Consider the following 26,124-nt stretch of genomic DNA (forward strand, 5'->3'; position numbering starts at 1 on the left):
TCGCAGTGATCAATTCGTCTCCTAGAGCACTGTGATTCCCAAACTTTTCCTCTGACGGAACACTTTCAGAGTATTCTTACGCTGATACAACACCTTGTTTATTTTGAAGGTTAATAAATGATGAAAACTTTGATTTATTCGTGGTTCCTTCAATTTTAAATCATATATAGTAACACAGAAATCATAATAAAGCGTAAAAAAGTTATTACTATCGTCTAAATGTCGAAAAAAACGACATGCAACATGTTAATAGTCTTACACGTAAAATCACGTAAACGAATAAACGTGTTTGACAAAATTGCTCTCATGTAGTCACGGATTTGTCAAGCAAGCCCGCACATGTGCAAACAACGTTTGTCAGTTTAACCTCACATTGAAGCAGACGCTGTCCGTCTTCATAAGTATTTTGACAGTAGTGAGAACGGCTACAAATACAGACAAACCAGTCCAGGCATTGACTTTGGCACTATGTTTAAAGAAGAAGAAGTAAATAAGACCCCGGTCCAGGGAATGACTTAAAATGAGACATTCGCCCGTGAGTATCTCCTAAAGGAAATACGACCGTCAGAACCCAATGATTACATCAACTTTCTTCGAATGGATAACGAATTTAAAAAAAAATAAAAAACTTGTTAAGGCCCTCTAAAGAAACGAACATGTCTACCGAGTTCACTCTTATCTAGCCACGGATATGGGAAACAGTCCCGTACGTGTACCAAGAAAGCCTGTCAATTTAACCTTACTTTTGAAGCAGAAGCTTTTCGTCTATGCTGTATTTTGGCACTAGTGGGAATGGCTACAAATGCAAATACAGCATTTTTAGTAGGATGGAGGGCTACATCATACCACTTTTCGGACTGAAGACCACAAAAACAACAACAGTGACTCTGGCACTAAGTTTAAAGAAGAAGGAAACAAGACGATGGTCGAGGGAATGGTTTAAAATGAGAGCGAAATATACAACAAGAAACCTGGTTCAAAAAAAATGGCTCTGAGCACTATGGGACTCAACTGCTGTGGTCATAAGTCCCCTAGAACTTAGAACTACTTAAACCTAACTAACCTAAGGACAGCACACAACACCCAGCCATCACGAGGCAGAGAAAATCCCTGACCCCGCCGGGAATCGAACCCGGGCGTGGGAAGCGAGAACGCTACCGCACGACCACGAGATGCGGGCATGGAAACCTGTTTATGGAAATGTTACATTCAGAACCTGATGATTTCATCAACTTTCTGCGGATGGATATAACTTGTTTAGCGTTACTTCGCCCAAACACTGAAAAAGAAGACCCAAGCATGGGAAAATGTATTCTCTCCTACTAATCCCTCTAACAATCGTAAGACAATTCATTAAAAGACCAGAACATAGAGTAATGTGGCTCACATTGTCCGTGGAAGAACCGAGAAACATAGATTTCTTTTATTTCATTCCACTTCCGCTTGTATGTGACTGTTTGCAAAAAAATCTGATTTTGTTCATAATCTTTTCGTGCCTAATATGTGGCTCGGAAAGATGCTATACATCTACCATTATGGTAATTGTCAGAGAACCGGGGAACTTTGTTCATAACCTTTTCGTGCCTAATATATGGCCCGGAAAGATGCTATACCCCTACCATTTTGGTAACTGTCAGAGCTGTTTTGTTTTTATACCTGACCAGTTTCCATGGTTGTGGGAACTCACGATATAATGAGATAAATTGTAACAAAACAATTTTTCACTTAACAGTAGCGGCGAAACACCGTCACACACACATCTGTATATCTGTTTTTCTTTTTGTTATAAAAAAAACGCTAAGCAATGTTCAGAATGTAACCATATGTACAAATTCATTTGTGATGTGAATGTAAAACCACTCGTTCCAGATCATTGCGATCTATCGCGCTAAATGATCCATGAAACATGTAACTAACTAGCTAACTAACGAAAGATACAGTCAGACGTGAGCTGAATATAACGGCAAACCCATTAATGATGAAGCAACAGTGATAAGTTAAAAATTCACGTGAATAGCATGAGAGATGAAAAAACTAACTTAGAAAATCCCGAACTACAGCCCCGAAGATCTGAGAGACACAGATCGACCAAGCAATGGACATCAACTTTGTGGCGACGGAACAGACAAGTGCTCAATCTTTGTCTGTTAGACGGCTTTTACGACGAAGTTGCTGTTAACTTCAGCATTTTTCTAACAGAAAAATTTTGGCATAGGTATCTCCCTTTGGAAATAGCGAATAATTAATTTGGTATAACGCAAGCAGCTGTTTACTTGGGGAATAACAACATTATCGGTATAGGTGATGACAATGCATTTCATTTACGTTAACGCCATTAACAGTTCAGCCTGATGTTCATGAATAGTTGAAAACTATAAATGCGGTTCAGCACCTGGTAATCACACAGAATTGTTAGAAAATTGTCCCAGAATAAGAAAAAAAATTCTTTATATACGGGTGTTAAAAATGAACCTACTTCTTAAAGTTGGTTAGATAGCTGTAGAGATGCCTGCTGAAGTGTGAACATATGCAGCAAAAATGTAGTTGTAAGATGAAAGCTTGTTGCTATGAATAGAGTACTATGGAAGGTTTGTTTACGTTAGCACTTTTTTAAACACTGTACACCAAGTGTGTCCGTAAATTGATTTAGCTGCTAAACAAGGCTTTATTGGCCGTAGTTGACCTTCAGCGGCTCCCCCTTAGCGACATAACGAGATAGAATCAGTGGAGGGGCACGGCACCGCACATCACGTCGCGAAGATAGCGGTCGGATTGAATGAGTTTATAGCGCCGCGTGTAATCGCTGGGTGTTGTAAGCAGTTACTGTGCGCCGTCGCAGGAAGCGGTAGCAATGGCAACGAAGCTGGGGAGAATTGCTAGGTTTCAGGTAAAAATCGGTGGAACTCTCGTGTGTAATGTGTGTCATTTGTTTTTTTTTTTAAAGCCGGTGAGTTTCTGCTCAATGTTACATATGCACGACAACGTCTGTTTTGTGAGAAATGCTATTACCACGTGTTCTGCGACTTTACTACCGAATGTGTACAATAACTCGAGTTGTTGACATTAATTTTCTGTACCGTACTGTACGAAGATAAAGTTTTGCTCTGTCTGTTGTAGGCGTAAAACTTCGGATTTTATGTGTTCATTTAAAGGCCATGAAGTGTCAACAAACATGTAGGTATTTTCTGATGTCACATAACGACATCAGTTTATTGCAAATTGAGTCTACATATAGTTTTGATGTGCAGCTAGTGCGAATAAGAAACTATTTAAACTATCTTTCAAAGTGCCTGCTCTATACTTCAGATACCAACACCGGCGGCACCAGTCCATTCGAACACAATGTTTATGAAGCGTAATCAGTTCGAACCCATTACTTTCTTAATGTACTTGACGGATATATTCAGGAATTAAGTATTTTAGAGTCAATACTAACTTCTATCAATTCAGGAAACACTTGACAAGCGGTGCCATGCTTCATTGAGTTAACAAGGGTTTGTATACATTCTCGGAACATAATTTCTATATTCAATAGCCGACGGACAATCAATCCAGCAAAATTCCAGGGATCTTGCGAGTGAATTAACTGTCACTGACAATCCATCTCTTGCAGGCCGTCGTACCGTAGGAATATTTGTTCTCGGTATTGAAGGTTGTACTCATCTAATTTTAATTGACAGCCATTCGTAATACACATGGGGAGTGAAAGAAAAGGTATTTTACGTTTTAAATGTAAAAATAAAGTGAAGGATATAGCATGGACATTCAGTGTCATGTCATTCAGGAACTTGGGAAGAACTGTTTTGCCATAGCAAGTGACTCTCTCTCTCTCTCTCTCTCTCTCTCTCTCTCTCTCTCTCTCTGTGTGTGTGTGTGTGTGTGTGTGTGTGTGTGTGTGTGTGTGTGAGACTATACTTTATCATTTCAGTATTCCTTTTTATCTCCCATCTCTTTATTCATAACCATTGCTGCTAGTGGAGTGGTTTAAATTTACTTACCTACAGTACAGATTTTTATGATCACTCATTTTGTTGCTGATGCTACTTAATAATCTTGATATGAAACAATTTACAGTTCTCAGTTGCTAAGGGTTTAGTTCTCCATAAAGATGCCTGAAAAATTATTTTTTCAGGTTCAGAAGTTTAATGGGGATCCTGCTTTGAGATACTTTAGTTCACCTGCACCAACAACAAAGTTATTTATTGATGGAAAGTTTGTTGAGTCTAAAACAAAAGACTGGATAGACTTGCACAATCCAGCAACAAATGAGGTAGGCTATCCTAATTTGTTACTGAACACAACAAATGACTGCTCTTTATTTTGTAAGAATTGCCATATTTGGAAAAATGTGATTTGTTATACTTCCATATAAAATATGAATATTGGTGTAGGTGGTTACTAGAGTCCCAAAGTCAACACAGGATGAAATGGAAGCAGCTGTGGCCTCAGCAAAAGAGGCTTTCAAATCCTGGTCCAATACCTCGATACTAACTCGTCAGCAAATTATGTTCAAATATCAAGACATAATTCGCAAAAATATGGTATGTGGTGACAAATATCTACCTGCACAGTTAAAGAAATTCTTTCCACTAGTCTCTTTCATGGTTTGTAATATTTTTTCCTGTTTATCAATTTTTTCTATAGGGTGAGTTGGCAAAAAACATTACCACAGAGCAAGGAAAAACCCTTGTTGATGCAGAAGGTGACGTTCTACGTGGCTTGCGTAAGTGAATTGTGCTGCATGCATTTCCTGCTAGTAAATATTCTTTTAAGAGTTACAGAAGCTAAAACATTCCCTTAATCATGTGTTTACCCTCTTTCATAAAACCTATAATATACCGTGCTACCATACGCACATGCATATTGCCCCTGAATTTTTACCAGTGTCATCCACTCACCTTCATTTATTCGTTCAGTGACAGTTTATATCACAAATGAAAATGGTTTTATATAGGCTACATAAAAATGTGCAGTACTCATTTATTGCTAGTAGTGGTGTGATACATTGACGTGGTTGCACTCAGTTTTTGATCTTTGTAAATGATGATCTTCAGTAACGTTTTGTGTGTGCTGTTTAGAGATATAAATTTGGTACAGAATAAAAGTACCATGTATAAGATACTGTAGCAATGATTAATAGTTCTTATAGTGTTAACTACATTATCCTTTTTTTCCCTCTAAAATAGAGGTGGTGGAACATTGCTGCAGTGTGACCTCTTTGGCACTGGGAGAAACACTACCCAACATTGCGAAGAATATGGACACACATTCCTACCGCTTGCCACTTGGTGTAACTGCTGGAATAACGCCTTTCAACTTTCCTGCTATGATCCCATTGTGGATGTTCCCTGTTGCTACAGTTCTGGGAAATACATCAGTGATAAAGCCATCAGAGCGTGATCCTGGTGCTTGTATGATGTTGATGGAGATGCTAAATGAAGCTGGTTGTCCTCCAGGTGTAGTCAATGTGATACATGGTGCACATGAATCAGTTAACTTTATTTGTGACCATCCGGATATTAAAGCCATTTCCTTTGTTGGATCTGATCAAGCTGTAAGTATGTAATGCTAATTAATGTTCAGTTTTGTAACCAGTTTCAAGTTGAAAAACAATGTTTTTTGTTGCATGTGATAATGATATTAATATTTGATTTGTGGATGTTACTGCATCAACCACATTCCCAAATTTATTGTAATCTAATTTGTGAGGACAGAGGAAATTGGCTCCAATGTTTGGTGGGATAGATATAAACTGATTGTTTAAGCTGTGTAATTTCCACTTAACTCTCCCAACACCTTTTCTGACTAGAATGTCTAGAAGCTAAATCTTTTACTATTATATTTAGCATAATATTATTTCTTCTTTTGAGGAAGAATGCTTTATTTCAGGTAACTCAAACTCTCTTGTGCAGATTTTCAGTTCCCAGTGTTCTTAAGATTTTTTCCGTCACAAAGAAATTTCCCAAACCAAATGAACTTCCAGACACCCAACAAAGGAACTAGTACTCACTTTACAGTGTAAAATTTTTTAAATTTATTTTAGGAGCAATCACAGTAACTAACTTTTGATAGTGACTGTTTTGGCCATATGTTGGCCGTCTTCAGAAATCATAAGTGCTCAGCAGGGTTTGGTAAACTGTGTGTACACTAAACAGGACCTAAAACCCAAAGTTTCTGAATATGGGGAATGTATTGCTGGATCTGGCTTTGATTAAAACTTTATTACTATAACAGTGCTTAAAAGAAATAAAGAATTGTACAATTCATGTCAAATTACCTTTCTCAGTGAACAGAAGGCATTTCTCCAATTGTGGATTAAATTTATGCACCCACTGATGTTTGCTTGGTGACATTTGATTCAATAACAAGAACTACATGTTCTGGTTCTCTTCAAACTGATAATGAATTGATTTTCCAGTGTGTCAGGATGTGAATTTGGTTCACTGATGCTTTTTTCAAAAATGGGGAGAGGAGGGGGGGGGGTGGAGCTGATGCCTTCCCCTGCATCCACTGGTTCAATCTTAAGATGCCTAAAATCCTTCCTCATCTTTGCCCAGTTTGGACTAAGACTGAGCGACCAACGTTTTTGTTGATACATAAACAGGATAGTTCTTCTGTCTTACTTGATATGTTTTAATTCATCGGATACTAATGCAATGATTAAAAATTACAGGTGAAACACCGTGGTATGAGTAATTCTAGTGCTTACTGCTTAGAGGACATGTTGAGCATTGACTGGTAAATGTTTCACTATAGCTCAGGTTAGAATATGCATTACTGTGGAAGACAGCTGTGGAATATCATATAGTTGTTGTTGTTGTGGTCTTCAGTCCTGAGACTGGTTTGATGCAGCTCTCCATGCTACTCTATCCTGTGCAAGCTTCTTCATCTCCCAGTACCTACTGCAACCTACATCCTTCTGAATCTGCTTAGTGTATTCATCTCTTGGTCTCCCCCTACGATTTTTACCCTCCACGCTGCCCCCCAATGCTAAACTTGTGATCCCTTGATGCCTCAGAACATGTCCTACCAACCGGTCCCTTCATCTCGTCAAGTTGTGTGACTGACTCCTCTTCTCCCCAATCCTATTCAATACCTCCTCATTAGTTATGTGATCTACCCATCTAATCTTCAGCATTCTTCTGTAGCACCACATTTCGAAAGCTTCTATTCTCTTCTTGTCCAAACTATTTACCGTTCATGTTTCACTTCCATACATGGCTACACTCCATACAAATACTTTCAGAAATGACTTCCTGATACTTAAATCCATACTCGATGTTAACAAATTTTTCTTCTTCAGAAACGCTTTCCTTGCCATTGCCAGTCTACATTTTATATCCTCTCTACTTCGACCATCAGCAGTTATTTTGCTCCCCAAATAGCAAAACTCCTTTACTACTTTAAGTGTCTCATTTCCTAATCTAATTCCCTCAGCATCACCCGACTTAATTAGACTACATTCCATTATCCTCGTTTTGCTTTTGTTGATGTTCATCTTATATCCTCCCTTCAAGATACCATCCATTCCGTTCAACTGCTCTTCTAAGTCCTTTGCTGTCTCTGACAGAATTACAATGTCATCGGCGAACCTCAAAGTTTTTATTTCTTCTCCATGGATTTTAATACCTACTCCGAATTTTTCTTTTGTTTCCTTTACTGCTTGTTCAATATACAGATTGAATAACATCGGGGAGAGGCTACAACCCTGTCTTACTCCCTTCCCCACCGCTGCTTCCCTTTCATGTCCCTCGACTCTTATAACTGCCATCTGGTTTCTGTACAAATTGTAAATAGCCTTTCGCTCCCTGTATTTTACCCCTGCCACCTTTAGAATTTGAAAGAGAGTATTCCAGTCAACATTGTCAAAAGCTTTCTCTAAGTCTACAAATGCTAGAAACGTAGGTTTGCCTTTCCTTAATCTTTCTTCTAAGATAAGTCGTAAGGTCAGTATTGCCTCACGTGTTTCAGTATTTCTACGGAATCCAAACTGATCTTCCCCAAGGTCGGCTTCTACTAGTTTTTCCATTCGTCTGTAAAGAATTCGTGTTAGTATTTTGCAGCTGTGGCTTATTAAACTGATTGTTCAGTAATTTTCACATCTGTCAACACCTGCTTTCTTTGGGATTGGAATTATTATATTCTTCTTGAAGTCTGAGGGTATTTCACCTGTCTCATACATCTTGTTCACTAGATGGTAGAGTTTTGTCAGGACTGGCTCTCCCAAGGCCGTCAGAAGTTCCAATGGAATGTTGTCTCCTCCGGGGGGCCTTGTTTCGACTCAGGTCTTTCAGTGCTCTGTCAAACTCTTCACGCAGTATCGTATCTCCCATTTCATCTTCATCTACATCCTCATCCATTTCCATAATATTGTCCTCAAGTACATCGCCCTTGTATAGACCCTCTATATACTCCTTCCACATTTCTGCTTTTCCTTCTTTGCTTAGAACTGGGTTTCCATGTGAGTAGTCAAGATAAATGTTGCATATTGCCAAAACTTTAACACTGAATGTTGTGATCCAGAAATAAATTACACCAATAAAATGGTTTGTTTATAATGTCATTCTAGTGCAGACATTCCTTGTTTTTTACTGTGAATGGCACTATGTGTTGACTGTGGCACCTATCAACATTGTAGTGCTTGAGCTATGTGCCATTTTAAGAGTTGTGTTGCTTCAGAATGGTTTGAACAAAAACAATGTACAATCAGAGGCTCCACATGCTCACCCTAATGGAACAGTTAATGAGACAGGTGGATATCACAGTGAGTGTTACTGAGTCACAAATTGATGCCTCTAGTGTCCGGAACAAGTTTCTAACAACAGGATCAGTTTGAGGACCATCCATCACAGAAGTGCCAAAGGAAGAAAAATAGGTCTGCAGGTCCAGTACATACGTATAACAGCAATCAGTGCTAGACGTCTATGGTGGCAATTCCAAATAGCTGTAAGAGTGCAGATATCAATACGAGCAATATAAAATAGGCTCCACAAGTAGCAATATAAAATAGGCTCCTCCCTTAAATCGGGTTCAGAGAGGGGCTTGTGTCACATGTGCTTGAAACCACTCTTTGTGGACTAGGCAGAAGTGAGACATGCTGCTCTCATACTAATACTTGAGTGGAGGCAATGAGAACATTTACATCATAACTGTATCACAGGCTGCCACCCTTATTGAGGTGGCTGTCAGACTTTGGAGTGGAATTGTTTATGGCCACAGGACTCCATTGTGTCAATACGTAGAACGATTAGTGTGAAGTATTGGGACGACATCCTTGCACACATTGTGGCCCCATTTGTTGAATGTATTGGAACAATGGCTTGCAATCCTATTTCATGAGAGACCTTACAGGAATGGAACAATTTTCCTCAGGCCTATCTGGACAATGTGGTAAGTGGTATGCCTAACTGCATTCAGAAGTATCTCCAATTACTAGGGGGCCAATTGGTTCATAAGCTATGTGTTATGCAAAATGACAGCAAGGAGAAACTGTAGTGTTTGCAGTGGAATCTTTTGTAAGGTTTTGTTTTTGCCTTTTTGTTTGCCATTATTAAGTGGGGAAGTGTTTATCTTCTTTATTCTCGTTTTCTTGTGACTAGCTTACAGTATAAAATCAGTTTTGTTTCCTGTTATGTCCAGTATTGACAATAAAGCTATATGAAACATTCTTTGACCACTCAATATTGTTAACTTCTATAAATTTTCACAATAGTGCTGACTAGATAGGTTGTGACAAGTATTTATTGTATTTGCGGCAATGATGTTGGCAGCTGATTGTCAGTAATTAAAGTTTTCTGTAAACTTCTGTTTGAATGTACGGATGTGCTTACGCAAATACACACAGCCTGAATGTAACAGTGATAATGATTTCCTATCTTTTGTAATGTTATACTAGTCCAATGATTTGACTTTCGATTGTGAACAAACATAGTTTCAACAAATACTGAAAAATAAAATGCAATTCTCTTTAACAAAGGGAGGAAGGAGGAGGGTTAGAGAAACTGTTGTAAAGGGGATAATTGCTGCCCATTGAAAGTAAAGGTTGTTGGTTTCAAATTTATTTTCAATAATAGCTGTGTTACTAGCTCTGCACTTTATGGAGTATTGTGTCAGTGGAACATAATGATCAAATGAACGTCAAATATTTCAGTATGGTCAGTGTAAGGCATGAAATGGCTAACTGTGAATTCATACATTCTAATTAATACCATTATATTTTCATAGGGCAAGTACATTTATGAACGAGGTTCACGAAATGGTAAACGTGTACAGTGCAACATGGGAGCAAAGAACCATGGTGTCATTATGCCAGATGCAGATAAGGAACGTACACTAAATCAGCTTGTGGGGGCAGCATTTGGTGCAGCAGGGCAGCGTTGCATGGCCCTTAGCACAGCTGTTTTCGTGGGTGAAGCAAATGACTGGCTACCTGACTTGGTGGACCGAGCAAAGAAATTAAAAGTCAATGCAGGTAAAGTTTTCCATTAATAAATATAGTGCAATTGTTGTTGTTGTTGTTGTTGTTGTTGTTGTTGTGGTCTTCAGTCCTGCGACTGGTTTGATGCAGCTCTCCATGCTACTCTATCCTGTGCAAGCTTCTTCATCTCCCAGTACCTACTGCAGCCTACATCCTTCTGAATCTGCTTAGTGTGAATACACGATTTTTACCCTCCACGCTGCCCTGCCCTCCATTACTAAATTGGTTATCCCTTGATGCCTCAGAACATGTCCTACCAACCGATCCCTTCTTCTAGTCAAGTTGTGCCACAAACTCCTCTTCTCCCCAATTCTATTCAATACCTCCTCATTAGTTATGTGATCTACCCACCTAATCTCCAACATTCTTCTGTAGTACCACATTTTGAAAGCTTCTATTCTCTTCTTGTCTAAACTATTTATTGTCCATGTTTCACTTCTGTACATGGCCACACTCCATAGAAATACTTTCAGAAATGACTTCCTGACACTTAAATCTATACTCGATGTTAACAAATTTCTCTTCTTCAGAAACGCTTTCCTTGCCATTGCCAGTCTACATTTTATATCCTCTCTACTTCGACCATCATCAGTAATTTTGCTCCCCAAATAGCAAAACTCCTTTACTACTTTAAGTGTCTCATTTCCTAATCTAATTCCCTCAGCATCACCCGACTTAATTAGACTACATTCCATTATCCTCGTTTTGCTTTTGTTGATATTCATCTTATACCCTCCCTTCAAGGCACTGTCCATTCCATTCAACTGCTCTTCCAAATCCTTTGCAGTCTCTGACATAATTACAATGTCATCAGCTAACCGCAAAGTTTTTATTTCTTCTCCCCGGATTTTAATACCTACTCCAAATTTTCCTTTTGTTTCCTTTACTGCTTGCTCAATATACAGATTGAATAGCATCGGGGTAGGCTACAACCCTGTCTCACTCCCTTCCCACCCACTGCTTCCCCTCAACTCTTATAACTGCCATCTGCTTTCTGCACAAATTGTAAATAGCCTTTCGCTCCCTGTATTTTACCCCTGCCACCTTCAGAATTTGAAAGAGAGTATTCTAGTCAACATTGTCAAAAGCATTTCCCTAAGTCTACAAATGCTAGAAATGTAGGTTTCCCTTTCCTTAATCTTTCTTCTAAGATAAGTCATAGGGTCGGTATTGCCTTACGTGTTCCAACATTTCTACGGAATCCAAACTGATCTTCCCCGAGGTCAGCTTCTACCAGTTTTTCCATTTGTCTGTAAAGAATTCGTGTTAGTATTTTGCAGCTGTGGCTTATTAAACTGATAGTTCAGTAATTTTCACATCTGTCAACACCTGCTTTCTTTGGGATTGGAATTATTATATTATTCTTGAAGTCTGAGGGTATTTCGCCTGTCTCATACGTCTTGCTCACCAGATGGTAGAGTTTTGTCTGTAATGGCTCTCCCAAGGCCGTCAGTAGTTCTAATGGAATGTTGTCTACTCCCGGGGCCTTGTTTCGACTCATCTTTCAATGCTCTGTCAAACTCTTCACACAGTATCATATCTCCCATTTCATCTTCATCTACATCCTCTTCCCTTTCCGTAATATTGTCCTCAAGAACATCGCCCCTGTATAGACCTTCTATATACTCCTTCCACCTTTCTGCTTTCCCTTATTTGCTTAGAACTGGGTTTCCATCTGAGCTCTTAAAATTTATGCATGTGGTTCTCTTTTCTCCAAAGGTCTCTTTAATTTTCCTGTAGGCAGTATCAATCTTACCCCTCGTGAGATAAGCCTCTACAACCTTACATTTGTCCTGTAGCCATCCCTGCTTAGCCATTTTGCATTTCCTGTCGATATCATTTTTGAGACATTTGTATTCATTTTTGCCTGCTTCATTTACTGGATTTTTATATTTTCTCCTTTCATTAATTAAATTCAGTATCTCTTCTGTTACCCAACGATTTCTACTAGCCCTCGTCTTTGTACCTACTTGATTCTCTGCTGCCTTCACTATTTCATCTCTCAAAGCTACCCATTCTTCTTTTACTGTATTTCTTGCCCCCATTCCTGTTAATTGTTCCCTTATGCTCTCCCTGAAACTCTGTACAACCTCTGGTTTAGTCAGTTTACCCAGGTCCCATCGCCTTAAATTCCCACCTTTTTGCAGTTTCTTCAGTTTTAATCTACAGTTCATAACCAATAGATTGTGGTCAGAGTCCACATCTGCCCCTGGAAATGTCTTACAATTTAAAACCTGGTTCCTAAATCTGTCTTACCATTATATAATCTATCTGAAACCTTCTAGTATCTCCAGGGTTCTTCCATGTATAATGCAATTAATGTATCCAATGCAAATGAGTCTGTCAAGTGCTGAACAGTTTGTGCTGCTATTAACCCTAGCAGTACCAATGAATTTTCCATAATGTGTACTATGAAGGGACATGCCACAAGAGAAAAAAAATTAAAACAGTTGTGTTTATTGTTATCAACTTTTATTCACAACATGCTTATTAAAAATATATAAATGTTTAAGGAGGACCCAGAACCTGAAGATTATGAATGACATTTGCTGCATGAGGTGACTTTCACTAATAAGCATTAAATTTTTGGGATAAGTTTTATTGAAAACATGTAAAAAACATTGCAGAGTTTGGCATAAGAAATCATTAGAATCCATAAATAATTTGTCAAAAATTAAAAATGTAAAGTGTATTACTAGATTATAATATTTCAAAAAGGTGGGCATTGTGAGGGCTATCTCACAGGCTAATATATACACTATGTGATAAAAAGTATCTGGACCCCTCCCCCCCCCCCCCCCCCCCAAAAAAAAAAAAACATAAGTTTTTCATATTATGTGCGTCGCACTGCTACCTGCTGCCAGATACTCCTTATCAGCTACCTCAGTCATTAGACATCGTGAGAGAGCGGAATGAGGCACTCCACGGAACTCACGGAATTTGAACGTGGTCAGGTGATTGGGTGTCACTTGTGTCATATGTCTGTACATGAGGTTTCCACACTCCTAAACATCCCTAGGCCCACTGTTTCCAATGTGATAGTGAAGTGGAAATGTGAAGGAACACTTACAGCACAAAAGTGTACAGGCCGACCTGGTCTGTTGACTGACAGAGACTGTCGACAGTTGAAGAGGGTCGTAATGTGTAATAGGCAGACATATCCAGACTATCACACAAAAATTCCTAACTGCATCAGGATCCATTGCGAGTACTATGAGAGTTAGGTGGGAGGTGAGAAAACTTGAACTTCATGGTTGAGCAGCTGCTCATAAGCCACACATCACACTGGTAAATGTCAAATGACACCTCGCTTGGTGTAAGGAGTGTAAACTTTGGACGATTGAACAGTGCAAAAAACATTGTGTGGAGTGGCGAATCACGGGCTGCCATTCCCCAAGAAACCTTCCAGCACCTAATTGAACGTATGCCTGTGAGAGTGGAAGCTGTCATCAAGGCTAAGGGTGGGCCAACACCATATTGAACCTAGCATTACTGATGGATACCACCATGAACTTGTAAGTCATTTTCAGCTAGGTATCCAGATAGTTTGGATTATATAGTGTATGTCAGCTTCAGTTCAGGCTGGATCATTCATTTCCATGTCTAGTGTGTGATGGTGAATTATATAAGATTTCAGTGGTGTATGTAAATCATTACAAATAAATAATACATCTATAAACCATTGTGAAGTGCATTATACCAGTTATTAGAGTTTCTTCCCATTTCATTCAAGTGTAGTGTGTAATTATTCCAATCTTGTCCGCACGTTCCCTTTGTGAGCGATATATATAGGGGTTTGTAGTATATTCTTGGAGTTACTATTTAAAGCTGGTTCTTGAAACTTTGTTAGTTAACTTTCTTGGGATAGCTTAAGTCTGTCTTCAAGAGTCTGCCATTTCAGATTCCTCAGCATCTCTGTGACTCTCCCATGTGGGCCAAACAAACCAGTAACCATTTGTGCTGCCTTTTTTCTGTATACTTTCAGTATTCCTTGTTATTCCTATTTGGTACAAGTCCCACACTTCAGCAATATTCTAGAATGGGTCACACGAGTGATTTGTAAGCATTCTCTTCTGTAGACTGATTGCACTGTCCCAGTATTCTACCAATAAACTGAAGTCAGCCAACTGCTTTACCGACAACTGAGCCTATTCGGTCATTCCATTTCATGTCCAGTGCTACACCCACATATGTGTTTGAGTTGGCAGATTCCAGTTGTGACTCATTGATTTTATAGTCATAGGACACTACCATTTTCCATTTTGTGAAGTGCACAATTTTAAATTTCTGAACATTTAAAGCAAGTTGCCAATCTTTGGAGCACTTTAAAATCTTACCAAGATGTGGCTGAACATTTATGAAATGTCTTTCAGAAAGTGCTTCAGTATAGATAACTGTGTCATCTACAAAAAGTATGAGGTTACTATTAATATTGTCTGCAATGTCATTAATAGACATCATGAACAGCAAGGGTCCCAACACACTTCCCTGGACCACAACCCAAGCTGCTTTTACATCTGATGATACATTTTGCAGCAGACACATGTCAAACTAAAAAATGCTCATAATGGTGACAATGTTTAAAACCAACACAGGACTGAAACTGTGGACATATCACATAAAGCACTTATATTGGAATCCACATTCTATTCCTGCCTTCTAAATGGATTTTCCATGGTTCCATCACGTGTTGGAGAAATCTGGTTCCAGAAAGTTGATATTTACTGTACCCAGTCTTGTTTACTTGATCATAACTGCAATCTCTTGACCATTCTTCAAGAACAAAAACTAGTTTAGATTATACTTATGAATTTCTTTGCAGCACTAAGAAATTGAAGTTGTGTGTGTGTGTGTGTGTGTGTGTGTGTGTGTGTGTGTGTTTTGTATGTCAGTATCAATCATCAAAATATGGTTTCAATCCTGAAAGTGACCTCCTACGTGTCCTGCTCGTAGTGTTCTGTAGTTAAAAGGAAGGAGGACAAATACCTGCAATATTTGATGCAAAAAAAGAACTCAATTATTACTTCTTGTTTCAACAGAATGTTATTCATGAACATCAGTATTACAGATTCTGACAATTGTCTGTGTTAGCTGAAAAATTTACATCAGTTACAATTCACAAATAGGGAGAAAAAAATATTTTAATATCTGCCAGACCATATCTTAGTAGTAGACTGACACAGAAATCAATACAATATTTATTAATTCACTCTGCCACACTAATGATAAGCACAGCATGTGTAAGACTGCAGTGGTACATCATCTCCTATGTTATAAACATATATTGTTCTCAAACTAGCCTTTGTGTTATGTATGTGTATGTACATATCATTTCCCAGAGCATAAATCTAATTATTAATCAAATAAAACTTAGTTATTTTCTTAGAGGCAGTAGCATGTTTCACACTACAATATTTGACAATTTCAGGGGGTTGGAGATGGCAGAATGTGGGATGGGCTACTGAGAGAGCTTTGTGGTTGTGGCGCTTCATGTATTATGAAGTGAAATAATGAAGTAATGGTAAGAAACTGATGGAATTAAGAGGGAAAGTAGCAGGAGTTATATGCAGAGGCAACATTTGGTCCCCCAGAGTACCAAAAGTAATACTAGCAAAAAACCAAAGACTCCCAGCAACATTTCTCAAGTAAGCTGTAACACAGTATCCTGCTTGAGAAAATTAATCATTCTGCTGAAGGTTACATCTAACTGTCATTAAGGAAATTTTTGAACTACAGAATAATTAATCTGTAAATAAAATATTGCTGCTTCTAAGAGTTCTTTCTTTCGTTCATCCATGAAGCTCTGTTTCAGATATGTTTAAGAAAGAATGTTTGTTGTTGCGGTCTTCAGTCCTGAGACTGGTTTGATGCAGCTCTCCAGGCTACTCTATCCTGCGCAAGCTTCTTCATCTCCCAGTACCTACTGCAACCTACATCCTTCTGAATCTGCTTGGTGTACTCATCTCTTGGTCTCCCTCTACAATTTTTACCCTCCACGCTGCCCTCCAATACTAAATTTGTGATCCCTTGATGCCTCAGAACATGCCGTACCAACCGATCCCTTCTTCTAGTCAAGTTGTGCCACAAACTTCCCTTCTCCCCAATTCTATTCAACACCTCCTCATTAGTTATGTGATCTACCCATCTGATCTTCAGCATTCTTTTGTAGCACCACATTTCAAAAGCTTCTATGCTCTTATTGTCTAAACTATTTATCGTCCATGTTTCACTTTCATACATGGCTACACTCCATACAAATACTTTCAGAAACGACTTCCTGACACTTAAATCTATACTCAGTGTAACAAATTTCTCTTCTTCAGAAACGCTTTCCTTGCCATTGCCAGTCTACATTTGATATCCTCTCTACTTCAACCATCATCAGTTATTTTGCTCTCCAAATAGCAAGACTCCTTTACTACTACAAGCGTCCCATTTCCTAATCTAATACCGTCAACATCACCCGACATAATTCGACTACATTCCATTATCCTCGTTTTGCTTTTGTTGATGTTCATCTTATATCCTCCCTTCAAGACACTATCCATTCCGTTCAACTGCTCTTCCAAGTCCTTTGCTGTCTCTGACAGAATTACAATGTCATTGGCGAACCTCAAATTTTTTATTTCTTCTCCATGGATTTTAATACCTACTACAAATTTTTATTTTGTTTCCTTCACTGCTTGCTCAATATACGGATTGAATAACATCGGGGAGAGGCTACAACCCTGTCTCAGTCCCTTCCCAACCACTGCTTCCCTTTCATGCCCCTCAACTCTTAAACTGCCATTCGGTTTCTATACAAATTGTAAATAGCCTTTCACTCCCTGTATTTTACCCCTGCCACCTTCAGAATTTGAAAGAGAATACTCCAGTCAACATTGTCAAACGCTTTTTCTAAGTCTACAAATGTTAGAAACGTAGGTTTGCCTTTCCTTAATCTAGCTTCTAAGATAAGCCGTAGGGTCAGTATTGCCTCACGTGTTCCAGTATTTCTACGGAATCCAAACTGATCTTCACCAAGGTTGGCTTCTACTAGTTTTTCCATTCGTCTGTAAAGAATTCGCGTTAGTATTTTGCAGCTGTGACTTATTAAACTGATACTTCGGTAATTTTCACATCTGTCAACACCTGCTTTCTTTGGGAATGAAATTATTATATTCTTCTTGAAGTCGGAGGGTATTTCGCCTGTCTCATACATCTTGCTCACCAGATGGTAAAGTTTTGTCAGGACTGGCTCTCCCGAGGCCGTCAGTAGTTCTAATGGAATGTTGTCTACTCCCAGGGCCTTGTTTCGACTCAGGTCTTTCGCTGCTCTGTCAAACTCTTCACGCAGTATCGTATCTCCCATTTCATCTTCATCTACATCCTCTTCCATTTCCATAATATTGTCCTCAAGTACATCACCCGTGTATAGACCCTCTGTATACTCCTTCCACTTTTCTGCTTTCCCTTCTTAGCTTAGAACTGGGTTTCCATTTGTGCTCTTAATATTCATACAAATGGATCTCTTTTCTCCAAAGGTCTCTTTAATTTTCCTGTAGGCAGTATCTATCTTACCCCTAGTGAGATAAGCCTCTACATCCTTACATTTGTCCTCTAGCCATCCCTGCTTGGCCATTTTGCACTTCCTGTCGATATCATTTTTGAGACATTTGTATTCATTTTTGCCTGCTTCATTTACTGCATTTTTATATTTTCTCCTTTCATCAATTAAATTCAATATTTCTTCTGTTACCCAAGGATTTCTACTAGCCCTCATCTTTTTACCTACTTGATCCTCTGCTGCCTTCACTACTTCATCCCTCAAAGCTACCCATTCCTCTTCTACTGTATTTCTTTCCCCCATTCCTGTCAATTGTTCCCTTATGCTCTCCCTGAAACTCTGTACAACCTCTGGTTTAGTCAGTTTATCCAGGTCCCATCTCCTTAAATTCCCACCTTTTTGCAGTTTCTTCAGTTTTAATCTACAGATCATAACCAATAGATTGTGGTCAGACTCCACATCTGCCCCTGGATATGTCTTACAATTTAAAACCTGGTTCCTAAATCTCTGTCTTACCATTATATAATCTGTCTGATACCTTTTAGTATCTCCAGGATTCTTCCATGTATACAACCTTCTTTCATGATTCTAGAACCAAGTGTTAGCTATGATTAAGTTGTGCTCTGTGCAAAATTCACCAGACGGCTTCCTCTTTCATTTCTTAGCCCCAATCCATATTCACCTACTATGTTTCCTTCTCTCCCTTTTCCTACTGCCAAATTCCAGTCACCCATGACTATTAAATTTTTGTCTCCCTTCACTATCTGAATAATTTCTTTTATTTCATCATACATTTCTTCAATTTCTTCGTCATCTGCAGAGATAGTTGGCATATAAACTTGTATTACTGTAGTAGGCGTGGGCTTCGTGTCTATCTTGGCCACAATAATGCGTTCACTATGCTGTTTGTAGTAGCTTACCCGAATTCCTATTTTTTTATTCATTATTAAACCTACTCCTGCATTACCCTTATTTGACTTTGTATTTATAACCCTGTATTCACCTGACCAAAAGTCTTGTTCCTCCTGCCACCGAACCCTTCACTAATTCCCACTATATCTGACTTTAACCTATCCATTTCCCTTTTTAAATTTTCTAACCTACCTGCCCGATTAAGGGATCTGAAATTCCACGCTCTGATCCGTAGAATGCCAGTTTTCTTTCTCCTGATAACGACGTCCTCTTGAGTAGTCCCCGCCCGGAGATCCGAATGGGGGACTATTTTACCTCCGGAATATTTTACCCAAGAGGACGCCATCATCATTAACCATACAGTAAAGCTGCATGCCCTCGGGAAAAATTACGGCTGTAGTTTCCCCTTGCTTTCAACCGTTCGCAGTACCAGCACAGCAAGGCCGTTTTGGTTAGTGTTACAAGGCCAGATCAGTCAATCATCCAGACTGTTGCCCCTTCAGGAACCACATGTTTTTCTGGCCTCTCGACAGATACCCCTCTGTTGTGGTTGCACTTACGGTACGGCTATCTGTATCGCCGAGGCACGCAAGCCTCCCCACCAATGGCAAGGTCCATGGTTCATGGGGGGAAAGAATGTTTAATTAATTTATAGACTCAATTTTTTCATCAATGAAAATATTTTAAAAAAGGTAAGAAGTATGGGATCTGGTTGTCGATACAGACTCTGAGGGTAAGCAAATTTGCTTTCGTCAGAATGTCTGCAAAGATCAGGTATCTGAGTATGGGCTCTGACCTGTTACAGTTGGAAGTTCTTATGAATGCTCATTGCACTGTGTCGTCTGTTACAGCACACACAGATGAAAACTGCTGTGAAAGATATGAAAAACAAGGGGAATCAATTAATGGTTTTTAAAACATGGTGGATGACAAGAACAAGCAACTGCTGTAGAGGAGCCTGTGTTCAGCAGTAAAAGAAAATGAATCTTACATGTGCAGCTAGTTGAATGTGACCCATTATTATGAACTACTCTGTGTTTCTAAAAATAAATTATTCATGTGCACTTTTATAGTTATTATAAGTCAAGGCAGCAATTTTAAGTGAGCAGTAAGTTCAAAATAATACTTAAAATTAAGTACTCACATGGTTCTCATATCTCTTAATCAAACATAAGGCTCACTGAAAACATGGCTTGCTGAAAACAATAATTGTGTAGGTGATATGATTTTAGTTTTCTCGTAAAATCTGAACGTTTCATTGTCATTCCCCTTATTTTTCTTATCTCCTGTATCAGTGTAATCTCACAAAAGGTGGGTCTCCCATAGTATAGAATCCGCACAGTTGAGCATAACAATTTCATATTAATTGCTTGGTTACTATTCCATGAAAGCTACTTAAATTCTTGGACCATAACTGTGCCAACTTTGACAAGATGAATGGAGATAAAAGAAGTCACATTACAGCAATATTAAACATTTTGACTTTACAGCCAGACAGTCAAATTATCTTACAATTATTCTGTGGGTCAAATTAAATAATGACATTGATAATTTCAAATATGACTGCAATTCTGAATTAAATTTGAAGTACAAAAACTAGTTACGTTTCCTGAAAAATAAATCTTGTGTTAATTTCATGTGGTATTTCTGTTTATAAAAAATAAAGTATTAAGTTATGTCAATTTAATCAAAGTATAATATTATACAGTACATGATGATAGAGGAAGACTGACCAGTTCTGTTACAAGTTTTTGTCCATATGGTGTAGTTTGTATTGCTCATAAAAAGACAAAATGCTGTGCTGAATTTTGATTCAGAGGAGGGATGACATATTCTCTCCCTCCCTCTCTCTCTCTCTCTCTCTCTCTCTCTCTCTCTCTCTCTCTCTCTCTCTCTCTCTCTCTCAATAGTGTTTTTATGGATAAACTACCAACTGGTGTAATCAAATGAAACTAATATTTTCCTTCTTACAGGTCATGTTCCTGGCACAGATTTAGGTCCAGTCATCTCCCCACAGTCCAAAAAAAGAATTTGTGATCTTGTTCAGTCTGGTGTTGATGATGGAGCACAGTTGCTGCTAGATGGCAGAGATATTGTGGTTCCTGGTTTTGAGAAAGGAAATTTCGTTGGACCCACAATTTTAAGTGGTGTTAAGGTCAGTTTGATTTTTATGTTAATATCTAGTTGCAGATCATTATATGAATGTTCTCACAAAAATGAGCACGTACACAATATTATCTGTAGCAAGTGCTCAAGTCTATTCAGACTTCTACGAGCTTAAAGAGGATGTTTATGTTCACAAATAATATGGCGTGCACAATTAAAGGATTTAAAACAAGGTGTTGGCACCTTCAATTGTTTGCTGGCAGGAGTAGTGTGTAGTTAGAAGAATTGTAATTTGATAGCATGAAACCTCAAAAAAATCGTAAGGTGATGTGAAAGTATGGTGAGAGCTTCCAACTGTCCATTCACTTTAACACATTGACCAACAGTTAGTAGTAAGGTATCAATACTTCATGAGACTGTTTGCTGAGTACTTCCTCATACCTTAACATAAATTAAAGTATTGGTTAGACAACGTATTTTATGTTCCTTAAGAACAGTGATTATACTTTTTACTTACTTCCATCAGCAAGCTTCTTTATATAATGGCTCAGCTGAGCCTTTTGTTGATTCTCACTGCAAAAAGGACTTTCACGTTCTCTAATTTCATATATACCATTATACGAATAGTCTCATTCAGCTTCATTCAATACTTAAACCTGAACATTTATTGTTATCTTTGTTGATGTATTACACTAAATTGCCAAGGTCAACAAAAACTGCTATGCATGAAAAAGTCCAATCACAAACTGTCCACTCCCGTTAAGCAAAAAGCTGCATCTTTTGAGTACCAGAGATGACAATCTGTAGTCACTGATTGACTCCTATTTTTCAATATAAAACAAATTTTGCTAATAAATGCAACATTCAGTTTGTCAGCATAAATTACTACTTCTGCTACTGCACAGAGACAATCTTATAGAAACTTACAATATATGCCTTATCATTAAGACTCAGGTGGTATCAGTACCTACATACTTCCAAGTAATTTCTAAGAAAACATGCTAAATATAATTTTAAAGACAGCCAATTAAATTTTATTTATTAACTTCTTCAATAATAAAGAAAATATTATACAAATTGTAGTCTTTCCTTAATTAAATGTGCAAGAAGTAAATTTTTGAGAATGTGATGGTGATGGTGATGGTGATGGTGATGGTGATGGTGATGGTGATGGTGATGATGATGATGACACAACACTGCCAGTCATCTTGAGGCAGGGGAAATACCTGACCCGGCCCAGAATTGAACCCGGGATACTGTGCACGGGAAGAGAGAACACTTCTGCAAGACTGCGAGCTGTGGATGAGACTAGATTATTAATCAATTTATTCAATTTTCCATGAGTAAATAATATTCAAGTTGAATCAAAATTTTAAAAGCATCTAGTAGCTTTACATGTGTTGTCTTCGTGTAGGTGACCTGCTAGTAACGAGTGGCCACAGTTGACTTGCACTGTGCTCCTAACTAAAATGTGAGACACAATGTCCAGTTTCATTACAAGCTGCATTAATGAAAGCAGGCAGTTATTGATGTTTGAAAACAGTGATATTGGCTGATATACGAGCTGCAGTCTGGTAAATCCACACTGTCAATTCCAGGGTTGGAAGGAATTTTCAGTATCCATTTTCACCCACTTCTGGGAAAAGAATGGACAGATGGTGGACAGTGATAAAAATATGAACAGCTCTTGTGATAGTCCCATTGTACTGCTGAAGGAGTTTAAGCCATCAACATTAAACAGTTGTAAGAGGACTTTGTTCAAGAGATGGTGCTCTACATCAGGCTAACTCTCTCCTACACCACAACTGGAACTGAAAAGAATTGGAAATTTAAGGTTCTACAGCAGTAGTTTTGAGCCTGGTGTCTGCTGTCCACTAGTGGGTGTTCCAGCTTTCACGGTGGGTGGTAGGTGGCCAGAGTTTTAACATTTTCTTTAGTTTTTCATAAAATTTTGACATTAACTACTGCGTGCATAATAATTACTACTACGTGCTTTAACTTCCTGTAGCTCTGCTTTGTAAATTGTATAAAGTTACTTCCCTACATTATAAATCACCATTACTGTGCAACTGGTGGGTGGTAAGAACATTTTATGGATGTGAAAGTGGGCAGTAAGCAAAAAAAGATTGACTATTCCTGTTTTACAGCAGTCCTCATAACCCTCCCTCAAATCATGACACTAACTAAGGACAACTAACTGTGCCCAGAATTGCAGTGGAAAATATGACTAAAAATATTATTAAATTAGGGAACCGTGCAAAAGAGGTGTTGAAAGAGAATGATTTTAGTCACATAGCATACCTTCGAAATACATATAATAGAAAAATATTAGTTGATGTTTAATTTTTAAAAAACTTCATAAATTGATTGTTTCTTCAAAAAAGTGTGTATTTATGCATATGGCATGTGTTCAAAAATTTCCAGAATGTTGTCCACAAAATTTTTCTGCGCAAATCTTTTACTTATTGTGCATTGTCTCCTTTGAAATACTCTCCTCCACAACTGATACACTGCTCCCAATGCCATTTCCATTCCTAGAAGCAGTCTTGGTACACCTCTTGCTCGATCATGTGAAGCACCATCTGTGAATTTTCTTTTATTTTTGTCTGTCGCCACAAATCTTCATTCTTTCAACAGGGTTTTCAACTTCGGAAATAACTAAAAGTCCTCAGGGGCCACGTCTGGAGAGAACGGAAGATGAGGCAGCACAGCGGGCTTCATTTTCTTGTGCAATAGTCACTCACCAATGGGGATGAATGAGCAGGAGTATTATAGTGATGCAAAATCCATGAATTGTCTTGCCACATTTCAGGCTGTTTCTTGCAAAATGTAATGCAGACACGTTGCTCTCTCGAAATTTGCACACTATTTGACACCATGTTCTACTCAATACAACACTGAAAAATGACTAACAGACATACAACAGTGGAACTTCCAGCAGTTACACATTGAACACAAGCATGTGCAGGAATGCCAATCTCGTTTCACTCCAACACTGTCAGATTCCCTATCTGTAATTCACTTGGGAGGTGGATAAATGCTCTTATGTCTGCAGAAGTTATTCATTTCTGTGTCAAATTATGAAAAGTTTATGTATCTTTAGGTTTATGATTATTGCTGTTTACAATTTGAATTGTATTACTAACATTTCAGAGGAATCAAGTTATTGAGAGGTCTCTCTTAGTGCCTCTATTAATTTGTTTTCTAAGACGATTTGAAAACGTGCTGCTCAAGTTTAGAAATGAACAGTTAGTTAAGATGATACTTTCACTTACTGCTTGACCTTTGATTCCTGCATTTTTTTTTGTTTTTGAACTATAATGAGAAATAAAAAACTTACCGCAGGATGTCCTCCAGTTACCATTTGGAAGTGCATGCTTCTGCTCCGTAATCTTGATAAACATTTTGGTTGATGCCTTTATTCATTGTTGTTGGTTGCTGAAGGTTTTTGCCCAATTAAAAATTACTTTGAGGGAGTAACTCTTTCATAGCTTCCTTTTTTTCACTACAATATTAAAGGTTTTTAAAGTGTCTTTACCAAGGGTTCGTGCTCATAAATACTAATATAATTTGTTCTCATATTAGCTTACATATAAAGCGTAAACATTAATAGAACCAACAAACTGCAGTGGTGGATTCCTGCCTGGAAATGGAGGACAAAGTGTCCTATGAACATGTGTCTGGAAATGGATGGGCTTCATGCTACAACAACAAATTGTCCTAGAACACTGTACAGTGTTGCATCGCATCTCCGTCACAACAGGTGTTCAAATTGGCTTCCTCAGGATTGTAGGTGATAGTGATGGTTCCAGTTGCCATGCAGGATACACATAATCATACCTTGGTTTACACTATGTTGATGGGCCACTTGCCTGAAACTTGTACTAGGGTTCATCTCAATATCCTGTGTACGTTTAGTCCACCTCCTCCCTGCATATTCATCTGTCTGAGCAGATCCATGATAACACAACGCCCAAAAAGGTGCTTGAAATGTTGAGAGATGTCATTGGTATCCGTGAGGGTACTTGTTTTGTTATAACCGTGCTGCCTCTCAACTGTTTCCATTTGCTTGGCTGTACATAAGCACCATGTCAGCTTGTTCCCAACATGAACACCAGACTATCCTTTGCAACACACAAGGACCACATAGCATGTGACCAGAGGACCCGCCGTTTGTCAGCACCATTTACTGTGGCAGTGATGACCTTATGGACACATGTTCATAGCACCATTTTTCCTGTACTTCCAGTCACGAATCCATCCCTGTAGTTTGTCAATTTTGTTAATGTCCATGGCTTGGTCGGAGATTTTCTCCACTCAGGGACTGGGTGTTGTGTTGCCCTAATAATCATTATTTCATCCCCATCGACGTGCAAGTCGCCGAAGTGGAGTCAACTCGAAAGACTGGCACCCGGCGAACGGTCTACCCCACGGGAGGCCCTAGTCACACGACATTTTACCCTGTATAAGGTGTCTCATTAACCCATATCACTGCAAATAACTTACTACTCAGAAGTCAAATAAAAATGCCAGACAAATGTTTTTTATTTATCAGGGACACTAACCAATGTCATGGCCTTTCTTGTAACTTTGTTTATTACCAAGATACAGATAGGAGTATGTCTCTTCTAAATAGCAACCTATATTTTTATGAAGTAATTCACTTCCTTTCAACAAGACATGTTTAAACAGCATCATTGTACTATTCACATAAACACTGTGTTATTAAAATCTTAACACAAAACCAATTGACTCATTGCAGGAATCTGGGGCAATTCAGTCACATTATTGTCATTACTGTTCTGCTAACTTACATGGAAAACAGTTGGCTGAATGACTGTGATACGTTTGTCAACAGTGCTGAGAGGAAGTGGTTTACTGAATTAAAAATAAGGGTGCTATATAAAAAATAAGTACTGCCATTCACATCTGTATGATGAAAAGTTAAAAGAGAGGCAGTTGTGCTGGGTAATATGCCCCTGATAGTTAAACAACATTTATTTGATACATTTTTCATTTTGCTTCTGGACGGCACATTATTTGGGGGGAATCAAGTGGGACACACTGTATATGAATTGGACCA

General features: G+C 38.5%; 1 protein-coding gene across 1 annotated transcript in view; it reads left to right on the forward strand.

Moving 5' to 3' along the window:
• Nucleotides 1-2,729: 2,729 nt before the first annotated feature.
• Nucleotides 2,730-26,124, forward strand: part of LOC126163127 (probable methylmalonate-semialdehyde dehydrogenase [acylating], mitochondrial) — a 63,162-nt gene continuing 39,767 nt past the window's right edge. Inside the window, exons 1-7 of the mRNA XM_049920052.1 lie at nucleotides 2,730-2,887; nucleotides 4,133-4,270; nucleotides 4,392-4,541; nucleotides 4,645-4,723; nucleotides 5,187-5,554; nucleotides 10,225-10,471; nucleotides 20,909-21,090. Of these exons, the coding sequence (XP_049776009.1) occupies nucleotides 2,852-2,887; nucleotides 4,133-4,270; nucleotides 4,392-4,541; nucleotides 4,645-4,723; nucleotides 5,187-5,554; nucleotides 10,225-10,471; nucleotides 20,909-21,090 (1,200 nt within the window). The 5' untranslated portion in view covers nucleotides 2,730-2,851. The remainder of the gene's footprint in view (nucleotides 2,888-4,132; nucleotides 4,271-4,391; nucleotides 4,542-4,644; nucleotides 4,724-5,186; nucleotides 5,555-10,224; nucleotides 10,472-20,908; nucleotides 21,091-26,124) is intronic.

The sequence above is a fragment of the Schistocerca cancellata genome, chromosome 2 (assembly GCF_023864275.1).
Source record: "Schistocerca cancellata isolate TAMUIC-IGC-003103 chromosome 2, iqSchCanc2.1, whole genome shotgun sequence".
In the NCBI taxonomy this organism is placed as follows: domain Eukaryota; kingdom Metazoa; phylum Arthropoda; class Insecta; order Orthoptera; family Acrididae; genus Schistocerca; species Schistocerca cancellata.